The sequence below is a fragment of the Callorhinus ursinus genome, unplaced genomic scaffold (assembly GCF_003265705.2).
Source record: "Callorhinus ursinus isolate GAN/ISIS: 27379988/994484 unplaced genomic scaffold, GSC_fseal_2.0 scaffold8, whole genome shotgun sequence".
In the NCBI taxonomy this organism is placed as follows: domain Eukaryota; kingdom Metazoa; phylum Chordata; class Mammalia; order Carnivora; family Otariidae; genus Callorhinus; species Callorhinus ursinus.
In genome coordinates, this window is record NW_027397070.1 from 45,478,899 (window position 1) to 45,492,342 (window position 13,444).

A 13,444-nucleotide genomic window follows, 5' to 3' on the forward strand; every position below is an offset into this window, starting at 1 on the left:
AGTAGTAGTAAGAAAAAACACCTGTATGGTACCCCTTCTCTAATCTTCACTATGTTCTTAACTTCTTTGAGCTTCCATTTTCTGATCTGACAAATGAAGGCATTAATTTAAATGCCCTCTGTACAGTTACCAATTAAAAGATTAAAGAGAAAATCCCTTTTAACTCTTTTAAGATTTTCTAGAACATACCAGGCCTGTATTTAAGAAAACAGACTCCTCTTCCCTCTGCCCTACCACTTAGTAAGTATATCTCACTCAAAATAATTTGATTCCTGATAATTTGGGATTTTTAGATATTTCAGGATTAGTTTCTCATCAGAAGTGATCTTATTTGTAGTGGTTCCAGATTATATACCAGAAATTCCTGTTTAAAATATAAAGAGAAAAAAATCACTAATTATATTTTTCTTATTAATTCTACTTTGAAGCAGAAGATGAAGGGATTCATTTTTAGAGGATTTTCTTTTAATTGTCCTAATCAATGGGATTTCACATATAATAGGCTGTCAATTCTTTTCCACATCTAGAATTATAGAAACACGAGCTCTTACCTTAACTGGGAAGCTACATTTTCCAGTACGAACCCCTTCTTCATCTGTCTGCCACTGATGTGGACGACTGGCCTCTGGAACATAAACATCTTTCTTTCTCCTAAAACTTTGCCGTAGTTTGTTCATTTTAATTTTTACAACCTGCAGGCAGAGTAGAAGAAATATGAAAAAGTAGTTATTACCTTCTCACATATTTAAGCTTTGGATTACCATGCTGAGAAAAAACTAATGTCCCAAATGAAACATTTTGGTTTAATAGAAAATGAGCAACTAGTATCCCTCCTCTCAGAGTAACTCTAAGCTCAAACAAATCATTTCACTTTTCAAAAAAACAACTATAATACTAGTTCTTATAAAACTATAACAACCTCTAAGATTTGAAGAGATGTTATTCGAAGAACTTTCAAGCATTTTAATTGTAATAATCCAATGAGTGTTCCTTCTGATTTACCCCTCAAATCCATTCTAACTCCTGAATAAGGAAATCTGTACATGTAGGCCAAATTATAGACTCCTAACAATTTCTGAAAACATTCTGAAAACTTCCATACTTACTAGGAAAAAACCATTCTTAAACACTAAAATTTAGGGATCTTTTGGCTTACTATTAGAAAACATTAAACAAAGCAGGGACTATAACCTGTTTATAAAACATCTTTATAAAAAGGAAGAAAAGAAAGTTTCTTTTAAACATAAAGAAGAGGAGCACCTGGGTGGCTCAGTCAGTTAAGCGTCTGCCTTCAGCTCAGGTCATGATCCCAGGGTCCTGAGATAGAGCCCCACGTCAGACTCCCTGCTCAGTGGGGAGTCTGCTTTTCCCACTGCCTCTCCCCCCTGCTTGTGCTCACTTGCTCTCGCAAATAAATAAATAGTAAATAAATAAACATCTTTTAAAAAATTAAAATAAATGTAAAGAAGAAAAAGTTCTACTAGGATTAAATTATTCTAAGGAAAATATTTCTTGCAAGTAGTTTAACATCAGAATGTACTTTCATATCTAAAATCATAGAATGAAAGTAAACTAACAGCTTTCAATTATAAAGGTCCAAGTCTCACCATTAACTTTGTAAATTAAGGTATTAAACTATAGTCCATTTTTTGTTTTGTTACTGGAAGAGGTACCTCTCTAATGCTTTCCCAAAGGTACAGTAGAAATCACAAATCTACAGGGAAGGAAGACCCAACTGATAAGAAACAACAGAACATTCAAGAACCCATGAATAAACATAATGAATGGTGTCCCTTTACAGAGCAGATCTCAAAATCTGAAACCACTACCTCTAGTCTTCTGTTAAGGAGCACAGCATTGGTCATTCTTTCCCTGAAGGGATTTAACCACCTCAACCAGCCTTAAAGAGATCTTAACTTTTGAAAATGACATGACAAAGCACACAAAGGAAACACCCTTCTGTTAGGAGTGTTAAATAGCAAGGGATTAAACATTAATTCCCACATGACACCAATGAAAGACTTGAAAATCAAAGTTTACGTTCTGAGGAAAATCATTTTGTATCTTAAAATGCATAATGTCACAGCAGAACTATTACTAAATTAGCTAGTTTATACAGACAAGCCAACCTCCCACACATCTTCTTAAAAGGTAATAATTCTGACAAATGGCAATGTAAAAATCCCTGAATTTTCTAAAAATGAATTTATTCTCAAACCAAAATTGATTTATAGAGTATATGAAATAGGTATTAAATAATCAAACGACTGGACAAAAGGTAATCCATTCCTTTCCCTTTAAGTAGACCACTCATTCCTAAACTATCTTAAGAGTCTACCTTAATCTAATAGATTTTTTAAAAATTCCATAACCTTCCCTGATAATACATCCTGTTATTACTTCTTCATATCACACTTTAAAAATATACACAAATACAAATATAAAAAAATAAAAAAGCACCCATATCCTTGCTCAAGTTGGCACTCTAAGAATCTTGAGGCAAAAGCCCATGAAATTCCTTACTTCTTAATTTCTCTTAGTAGGGGGATAGCCCTACTAAGAGTCATCCCCAAATTCACTCTGTCTCTGACCAATAACTCTACTGCTTTTGCCTCCTTAGTATATCTTGATTTCATTCTCCCACCCACATCAGTTCTACTATCCTCAGACATTTTTGTGTAAATTATTGCAAAAGTCTATTACTTAATGGTTGCTTTGCTGCCAAGAAAGGTTCATTAATCTGTTCTCTTGACTAGTGCCAGAATGCTTTCTAAAACACAAATCTGACCATGCAATTGCTCAGCTTAAGATCCTTAACTCACTTCACAACACTTTCAAGATAAAGTCGAAATTCCTAAGCTTGGCAAAACACAGTCGTTTTTCATCTGGCTTCACTCACCAATCCCCATTCACATGCTAAGCTCCAGCCATACTAAACTACTTACAGGTCTCCAAACAAAGCACGCATGCCCTCTTTCAGAGCCTATTTATACGTTCTTCTCTCTGCCTAGAAAGACCTTTCCCTATCTATTTGCCTCTGGTTAAAGTCTACTCATCTTTGAAGTCAACTTGGGAGTCTTCAGGGAAGCTAGCATTTTTTCTGACAAGTTCCTAGAGCTGGCCTGGGTTAGGTCCTTTCATTTCATTGGATTCTGATTACTTCTTTTACTGTACTCATTAAACCTTATAGCAATTTTCTATTTCCTTAATAGTAAACTGTATCTTATTTAAATACTACCCCTGCATTTTAACACAGGACCTCTCATATACATGGCACACTATAAATTTTAGAACCCCATCATATTTAGATAATATTTACTAGGTAGGATAAATGTAGACATATAAGACCAGAGAGAATCACTGGTGTTGGAAGGAGACTGCAGATGTAACGGTAGTCCAGCATCACACTGACAAAGGAACCACTTTGACAACTTCCCTTAAAGGAAACCATACAACCTCTGTATAAATAATTTTAGTACAAGTTTATTTGCTCTTTGGGCAGCTATTTATTGTTGTACATCCTACTGACCAATAAGAGAACAGAGTCAAAGTGTCAACTGACTTGACATCTAAATATCTTGTGAACTTCAGTACTAATATGGTTATCAGCATTTCTACAAAGAGTATTATATATCAGTGATTTTCAAACTATGCTTTAAGTAGCCCTAGGATTTCCATGGAGGAGATCCAGGGGCCACTGGTTGGACAAAAAGAGAGGTTAGACTCAACTTACGAGGGACTTCAGGTCTCTGTCACAGCTTCATACAAACTCTACCTTATCTGATTCACATATTGGGATTCCATATACGTTTAAGGAAAGGGTTTCATGGCTGAAAATTTTTCGAAAATGAGTGATATAATCATAATAGTTCTAAAATGAACTTGGTAAAATGAAAATACTAATGATAATATCTTGCTTGTTTCTTCTTAAAGGGTAACTACCAATGGCCTGTAAATAGTAATTAAAGTAAGAATTAACACATCAAGGGAGAGACCAAACATTCTGTTTTCAAGTAATCTATATATAATGACTTTGCTCACAAAGACAAAAGAGACAACAAGAAAGAAATAGAAAATGTGTTAATTCAAAGTCACATTTATTACAGGCCCTCAATAAAGTTAAACTTTACTCTCAAATAAAGAAAACCACACCCCTTGACAAAGTCCTGGTTGAACACAGGTAAAGGATATATTTTTGCCAGTTTAAAAACCGAGAACAAAAAATCTTACTTTGTCCTACAAAAAAAGGAAAAAAAAGAAAAAAAATGAAATCCCCATTCTGCTAGCTACATAACACTGTCAAATTCAGAAAATCTTTTCACAGTTCCCATACTCCTTAACTGCTCTGCAAATTTTAACACCATGATTCCAGCTCTCCTCTGTACACTTCTTTCCTCCTTGGCTCTCCCGACCACAATATCTCTATGCCTCTAATTTATCTTCAAAATTTCTGTTGCTACTGATATCTCTGAGGGCTTCCTCTACTTTCTCCTACTGAGTATATTTCCCAAATACCAGTCCTCAATCTGTGCTCTCTTGTTTACACTATCACTCTTGGTGAAGTAATCAATTCAAACTACTATTGGGAAATCCTTATTTCCCAATAATACTTTTAAATCTTGCTCTTGTATTTAAATTTCTCTATTTGGGTGCATTGATGTTGCCTCAAATACATCAATTTAAAGTTAAATCATCACCTCTTATCTCCTCTTAAGTCCTCCCCTTCTGTCCCAATTTGTTTGGGTCAGTACAAACAGAACTTACTATGTGATGGGCCCTAATGCAGATGCTAGTGGATACAGAAATTAATAAGACAACTTGGCTTTAGGTGGCTCTCTCCCCTCATAAAAGGTAATTTCTGTACAATATGGTGAATGTAATAATAGCACTATAGTGTTCTCGAAGCACAGTTTAGGTTCAGGAAACATTTCCTATAGGAGATATCGCCCGACTTAACTTTTAAAGGAAGCCACATATAGTAGGAGGGAAAAGATATTCCAGGTGGAGGCAACAGCATCAACAAATGTGTAGATGCAGGAAATTAAATGCTGGACAGCAATGCAAAAAGAGTACAGACAAGGATCAGGTGCTGATTTTATCCTTAGAAAACCAGAAGCCACTAAAAGGTTTTACACACATCAGTGTCAGAGTTGCAAGACAGTTACCTTACTCTGGTGGCAGTATGGAAAACAAATCTGAGGGCAAAAGACTATAGATGAGTTAGAAGGCATTTTAAATAGTCTAGGCAAGTTATGACAGGAGCTTGAACTAGGGCAGTGGTGTAGGTAGAAAAAAGGGGAGTAAAGACAAGTTTAAAAGTAAGAGTAGCAGAGAGAATTGAGTCAACATGATATAACTGTGCCTCAGGAAATTTTTTTTGCCCAGGATAAGACTAAACCAGTAATTAGCTTTACTGTTTGCTTCAGGAAATTCTTACAAACTAACTTATCTGGGCAAACAGTGTGTACATCAGGGAAAAAGCTCTCCTGACAGGATAACAAATTACTTCAAGAGCCTTTTCTTATTATGTCCACTAATTCCAAATACCATGTCACAAACTTTGCCCACCCCAACCGGTTCCCCATCTTGAAGGATGTGCCTTACACCATGTAAATCCCAATCTTAAAACCCTAGAAATACCCTTTCCTAACTTCCCCTAACTACCAAGACTCTGTCAAAGTGGTGCTTTCCCTTGCTGTTGTAAGTTTAATAACCTCAGCTTTGCTGAATCAACAGGATTCTCTTTGTGGGAAAAGTCAACAGCAGGAATTGGTGACTGACTACGGAAGATGGGGAAGAAAAAGAGATACAAACATGACTCCTAAGTTTTAGGCCTCAGCGAACTGAACTGTTGAATTTGAGGGGCTTGTTGATAGGGCTTCGAAGCAGAGATGTATGCTCAGGGGGGAAGTCAGGGCAACCACAGGCAATCATGGTAGGTGAAAACGTTTCCTGTGGTGATCTCTTTATTTTCCTCTTCTTTCCTAATAGGAGTTAGGATGCAGTAATTAGAATTAAACCCAGAATACTCAAACATGATAAACAAAGGTGCACACATCACATAATTGGCCAGTATGTACTAATACAGCCACACCAGTGATTATATTTTTGCAATGCTTACATTCTAGATGGTAAACAGTCACTGTGCTGAGCTCCTCTCCTGGCATCCACCGCTCGACCTTCCACAACTCAACAACTAATAGGTTAACACCTGGTTTAACAGAGTACTAAGGCCAGTGAAGATTATGATTGGTCAGCAACAGTACAAGAGATTCCAAAAGTCCCATCTCTCTCAGGCACAGTTGTTGGCTCCCTTTAGGGTCCCAGAGGGTTGCCCTGCCTTCACGTGCTCCTGCCTGGTCCCAGGTAGGAACAGTGAGGAGAATGCAATAGTTATAATCAAAACTTCATATCTGAAAAGAGAAAAAAGGTTTCACATTTCTTTAAAGACAAGATTTTTTTCACTCAGCACCTAGTACAGGCATTTGTTTATGTAAATTTTAATTTATATACAAAAACCCTCAAATATTTTCATTAAAATGTATTCAATAAGTATTTATTGACTACCTACCATGCCATGCAGCAATAAACTATAAAATACAGAACAAAAACCCTGCCTCTATGAAGGAGATAGACAGAAAATAAAAAGGCAAATTATTTACAGTGGTGTGTGCTGAGTGGTAAGTTCAAATGATAAATTCTCATTTATTCATTGCATTATTATTTCATTCTTTGCAAGTTTGCAAACCAGGTGTTAAACACAGCCTTTACTAAAAATTAAAAGGAAAAATAAAAGGAAATATAAAATAAAAAAGGAAAAATAAAAATGTATAATTAAATAAGTTATTTTAAAACAAAGGCAATAAATACTAAAAACTCATCACTTCCTAATCATTTTACTATGTTTTATTATCTATGCTGCTGAAATTATTTATGATTTTGTATCTGTATGGTGGAAGAGCTATGTAATGCTGGGCCACTGTACATCTGTCCACAACATCATGTTCACTGACTTCATGTTGGTGACTTGAAATAGGCCGTGGTGACAGTATTTATATCATGGAACTTAGCAAAAACTACAGTCTTAGCTTGAACGTTTTGTGACTATCTAGATCTAAGAAACTGATGGAGAAAATGCTGACTAAACTCAAAAGTGTGTGGTATCTATAACCATTACATTATGAATAGCACAAAAAAATTGAGAACATATTCTTCTGGTATTTCAAAACTATTACCCAGTTGAGCAAAGAAGTTTCTCATGCCATTGACTTATCAGTGAAATGTTGGTGCACATCTTCGTTGTTTCACTTTCACCTTACTCATTAGCATAAACAGAAATATCAACCATCATAACTACACTCAGAGAACTAGTAGTGAAACACTTACTAGCACACCACTGATTTGTATGTTAGAAGATGGTAAAGCTATGCAGAAAAAGATGAACAGGGTTAAGAGGGGGATTAGAAGTGCTGGAGGCAGGGATAAAATTTTAAGTTAAGAAAGTAACATTTAAGCAAAGAATTGAAGGAGGTAAAAAAGTAAGCCATGCGAGCAGGATGAGAATTCCAGAAAAAGAAAATCAGGGCAATCTCCTGAGGGGGTGGCTTGCCTAGAGTACCTGACAAACAGAAAGGAGGTCAGTGCATTCAGTGCAAAATGAAACAATAAACTAGGAGAGATGAAACCAGGTGGGTTACATAGGGCAAAGTCAGATAGGGTCTTGTAGGCCAAACACTTTGATTTTTTCCTCTGAGAGGAATGGGAAGCCACTGGAAGGTTCTATATAGAACTTAGTTTTGCGTTTGGCTACTGGGTTAAGGATGGACTGAAGATTTCCTTTTTGATTTCGTGGTTGAACCATTCCATTGTTTACAGCATGTTATTTGGACTTCACTTATTGTGTTCTTTCCAGATTTTTTTTCTTGTGATTGATTTCTAGTTTCAAACCATTCTGGTCAGAAAAGATGCACGATAGGATTTCAGTTTTTGTGAATTTGTTGAGATTTGTTTTAGGGCCTAACATGATCTGCTCTAGAGAATGTTCGAGGTGCACTTAAAAAGAATGTGTATTCTGCTGCTTTTGCATGGTATGTTGTGAATATATCTGTTAGATCCATCTAGTCCAATGTGTCATTAAAGCCACTGGGCACCTGGCTGGCTCAGTCAGTAGAGCATGTCATTCGATCTCAGCATTTTAGGTTTGAGCCTCACATTGGGTGTAGAAATTACTTAAAAAAATAAAGTCTTTAAAAAATAAAAAGAACCAAAAAAAGCCACTAGTTTCCTTGCTGATTTTCAATCTGGATGATCTACTCATAGATTTAAGTGGGATGTTAAATTCCCCTACTATTATTGTATTACTGTTGATTTCTTCCTGTATATCTGTTAATAGTTGCTTTTTGTATTTAGGTACTCCCATGTTGGGTGTATAAATGTTTACAATTGTTATATCCTCTTGTTGGATTGTTCCATTTCTGATTACACCCCATGTTGGGTGTATAAATGTTTACAATTGTTATATCCTCTTGTTGGATTGTCCCATTTCTGATTACACGGTGTCCTTCTTTGTCTCTTGTTATATTCTTTGTTTTAAATTCTATTTTGCTTATATAAGTATTGCTACCCGAGCTTTTTCTGCACTTCCATTTGCATTGTAAATGTTTTTTCACCCCTTCACTTTCAATCTGCATGTGTCTTTAGGTCTCAAGTGAGTCTTTCAGGTAAACTGGTACAGCCATTGTGGAAAAAGAGTATGGAGTTTCCTTAAAAAGTTAAAAACAGAATTACCATATGATCTAGTAATTCCACTACTGGGTATTTACCCAAAGAAAACGAAAACACAAATTCAAAAAAGATATATACACCTTTATGTTTATTGCACTGTTTACCATAGCCAAGATAGGGAAGCAACCCAAGTGTCCATGAATAGATGAACGGATAAAGATGTGGTATATTTATACAATGGAATACTACTCAGTCATAAAAAAGAATGAGATCTTACCATTTGCAACAACATGGACCCTACAGGATATAAAGCTAAGTGAAGTAAGTCAGTCAGAGAAACACAAATATCATATGATCTCACTCATATGTGGAAATTAAGAAACAAATGAACAAAGAAAAAAGATGACAAACAAAAAAACCCAGACTCTAAATATAGAGAACAAACCGGTGGCTGCCAGAGGGGAGATGGTGGGGGGATGGGTGAAACATAAAGGAATTAAGAGTACACTTATCATGGGGTGCCTTAGTCGGTTGAACGTCCAACTCTTGGATTCAGCTCAGGTCACGGTCTCGGGGTGATGGGATTGAGCCCTGCCCTTGGACTCCGAGCTCAGTGGGGAGTTTGCCTGGGATTCTCTCCCTCTCCCTTTCTCTCTCTCTCTCTAAAATATATAAATAAATCTTTTTTTTTTTTTAAAGGAGCACACTTATCAGAATGAGCAATGAGTACTGTATGGAATTGCTGAGTCAGTATATTGTACCTGAAACTAATCTAACACTATATGCTAATTATATGTGAATAAAAAGTGTTTTGGAACTAGATAGAGGTGGTGGTTGTACAACATTGTGAATGTGCTAAATACCACTGAACTGTTCACTTAAAAAACAAAAAATAAGAATGGACTGATGAGAACAAGAATGAAGGTAGGGAGACAATTAGGAGGCTACTATTAAATAATCCTGTAGATGATGGTGAACTGGATCCAAATGGTTAATAGTAGAAGTGCTCCTGAATCTTATTTCCGTAACAGCTTTAGAAAATGCACTATTCACTGATACAATCTGTTGAAATCACATTGAGACAATTTCAATGGGAGAGAGGTGTATGAGATTCCACTATTAATGCTGAAATTAAAGACAGTATTCTAAAACAAAGTGACAGCTCAACTGTTTCAAATAGGAAGTCTTATCTACAATGATCAAAAAATCAGCTGAACTGTCATACTTTTCATGGTAATTAACCTCATGCTTGACAAAATAAACAAATTTCTTTAACACTGCCTAACTATAAAGTATATGAAGGATTACATGCACATACAGTAATTTGCTCTACATAGAAAAGATCAAAGAACAAGAAGAGATAATAAATTATCAGGTATCCACTGTGTGAATGGTACTACAGTAGGAGTTTCATGTGCAAACTTACAGACTGTTAAGAGATAACTGTCCCTGGGGCACCTGGGTGGCTCAGTTGGTTAAGCATCCAACTCTTGATCTCACCTCAGGTCTTGATCTTAAGGTTGTGAGTTCAAGCCCCATGTTGGCCCCACTGGGCATGGAGCCCACTTGAAAAAAAAAAAGAAAGAAGTAGTAACTATCCCTAACCACGGGAAGCCTGCATTAAAGGGAACAGACAAATTAATTATAGGATCAGCTCCTAAATGCTCCCTATAAGACACCACAAATAAAAAATGGCAAAATAAAACTCCAAATAAAGGAAAGCTTTCTAAATTGATTCTCTGTAAGAAAAACTTAACTGGTAAGCAAAGGTTCATCTGACTTGTTATACTCAACAATGAAGGAGGTTAAAATTCCCAAAAGAATCATCTATGGCCAGTTCAGTCACATAAGATATACCACTATTATGTCTTAAAACAAAATTCTCTAATATAGAAAAAAGAACAATAATTGTTTCACATGGTGAGCCACAAGCTGGAAATGGTCTTATCTATTGGAAAAACATAATAAAACTAAAAAGACCAAGAATTAATGGCACAAAAGGTATAATTTCTAACAATGACTTATCAATATGGCATATGTAGTTACCTTTATGGTTATAAAGTTGGATTATTTTAATATAAAAAAGTTTTAGTAAGAGCTATTGACCACTAATTCTAAAACAATGCAAGAGTTTTTCTATAGTGGTTATTTACACTGGAATGAACTACACAGTAAGTCTGCAAAAGCCTCACTTTCTTAAAGTATGGGTTAAGGATTCTGGAAACTATTTTATACATACACCCCAAACAAGACACTAACCTAACAAAAGAATTTCCTCTAATCTGTAAATGTTTGCAAAAGATCATCTGGAAATGAAAGACATGTCACAAATTAGGAAAATATATACCATATATAAACAAAATATTAGTATCCTAACATTTAAAGACTTCTAAAAAACAATAAGCAAATCAAATTATCAGTTTAAAATAGCGTTTCAATGGAAAATGAGCAAAATATACTATAAGTATTTTACAAAGTTAGAGAAATGACCAATGAATACATGAAGAAAATGCTCAATCTCAGTAGTAATCAGGAACATGCCAATCAAAACACCCTATGTCATTTTACCTCTATCAGTTTAGCAAATATTAAAGAATCAAACAATAAGATATAGGACAACAGGCATTCATTCTTAATTCCCTTAATAGGAGCATATACTGGTGCAACCATTTTGAAAAGTAATTTGGCATTGTGTAGGAAAGTTGAAGACACACATACCCTTACAACTCAGCAATTCCACTTCTAGGTATATATCCCTGAGAAACTCTTACACATGTGCACAGAAAGGTGTACAACATAATGTCTGTGTAGCATTGTTTGTGGTTAGTAACAGTAAAAGAATAACACTAGAATCTAATTATCCATTCACAGAAGAAATACAGAATATTCACACACTGGAATACTACCCAGAAGTAAAAATGATACCTCAATGAAAAATAAATCTCAGGGGCACCTGGGTGGCTCAGTCAGTTAAGTGTCTGCCTTCGGCTCAGGTCATGATCCCAGGGTCCTGGGACTGAGCCCTGAGTTGGGCTCCCTGCTCAGCAGGGAGTCTGCTTCCCCTCTCCCTCTGCCCTCCCCCTGCTTGTGCTCTCTCTCTCTCTCTCTCTGTCAAATAAATAAATAAAATGTTTTAAAAAATAATAAATTAATCAAGAGAAAAGTAAAAATGAATGATTTACAGAATATAACATGGATGAATCTCACAATGTTCAAGAAGGATGTAATGACTCCTTTATATAGACATTAACAACAAACACCCAAATAATACTGCCTGTGTAATAGGCACTGTACACTGTGCACTCTGCATATAATGACTCATTTAATCCTTATAACAGCCCTATCAGGTAAATTCTATTTTTTTCAAATTTTATTTATTTCTTTATTTGAGAGAGAGAGAGAGAAAGACGGGAGACGCAGAGGGAGAGGTTGAGGACAAACAGACTCCGTGCTGAGCACAGAGCCCGACATGGGGTTGGATCCCATAACTCTTGAGATCATGACCCGAGCCAAAACCAAGAGTTGGACACTCAACCAACTGAGCCACCCAGGTGCCCCAGGTAAATTCTATTTACCCATACATGAAGAAACAGGCATGGAGAAGTAATATGCCCTAATCACATGATGGCATAACTACCTGTCATGAGAATCTGTGCTCTTAGACCCCTGACATTACACTGCCTCTCAAAAATACACAAAATTAGGGGCACCTGGGTGGCTCAGTCTTTAAGCGTCTGCCTTCGGCTCAGGGAATGATCCCAGGGTCCTGGATTGAGCCCCGCATCGGGCTCCCTGCTCCGCGGGGAGCCTGCTTCTCCCTCTCCCACTCTCCCTGCTTGTGTTCCCTCTCTCGCTGTGTCTCTCTCTGTCAAATAAACAAATAGAATCTTAAAAAAAAAATACGCAAAACTAAACATCTAGGGATACATACATAATTACCAAAACTATAAAGAAAATACAAATATAATTAAGAGCAGTGTTACTGAGGAAAAAGAAAGAGGGACATAATTGGGAAACGTTCACATGGGGACTTCAAAGTTTCAATAATGTTCTAATTCTTTTTTTTTTTTTAACTGCAGTATAGTTAACATACAGTCTTATATGAGTTTCTGGTATACAATTAGTGATTCGACAACTCTATACATTACTTAGCGATTATCATGCTAAGTATACTCTTATTTCCCTTCTCCTATTTCACCCATCCCCCCACCTACCTTCCCTCTGGTAACCATCAACTTGATCTCTATAGTTAAGTCTATTATTTTTGTTTTTGTCTCCCTTTTAATATGTTCATTTCTTTTGTTTTTTTCTTTTTTTTTTCCCACCAGTGAGATCATATGGTATTTGTCTTTCTCTGATGGAATTATTTCACTTAGCATTATACCCTCTAGATCCATCCACATTGTTGCAAATGGCAAGATTCCATTTGTTTTCCTAGCTGAGTAATATTCCATTGTATAAAACACTACACCTTCTTTATCCATTCACCTGTCGATGGACACTTGGGCTGCTTCCATAATTTGAATACTGTAGATAATGCTGCAATGAAGATAGGGCTGCATGTATCCCTCTGAATTAGTATTTTTGTATTCTTTGGGTAGTAAATACCTAGTAGTCCAATTGCTGGATCACAGGGTAATTCTATTTTTTAACTTTCTGAGGAACCTCCATACTGTTTTCCAGAGTGGCTGCATCAGTTGCATTCCTACCAACACTGCAA

The 13,444-nt window shown here is 36.1% G+C and overlaps 1 protein-coding gene across 21 annotated transcripts in view; it reads right to left on the minus strand.

The window, feature by feature from the left end:
• Positions 1 to 13,444, minus strand: part of NUMB (NUMB endocytic adaptor protein) — a 175,358-nt gene that overhangs the window by 70,981 nt on the left and 90,933 nt on the right. For 14 of the 21 annotated variants that reach the window (XM_073895499.1, XM_073895495.1, XM_025869714.2 and 11 more), the window contains one exon: positions 552 to 692. In XM_073895499.1, the coding sequence (XP_073751600.1) occupies positions 552 to 677 (126 nt within the window). In that variant the 5' untranslated portion in view covers positions 678 to 692. Of the gene's footprint in view, positions 1 to 551; positions 693 to 6,121; positions 6,414 to 10,150; positions 10,290 to 10,983; positions 11,031 to 13,444 lie in introns of all 21 variants that reach the window. The other 7 variants (XM_073895494.1, XM_073895485.1, XM_073895497.1 and 4 more) reach the window with 4 other exon arrangements.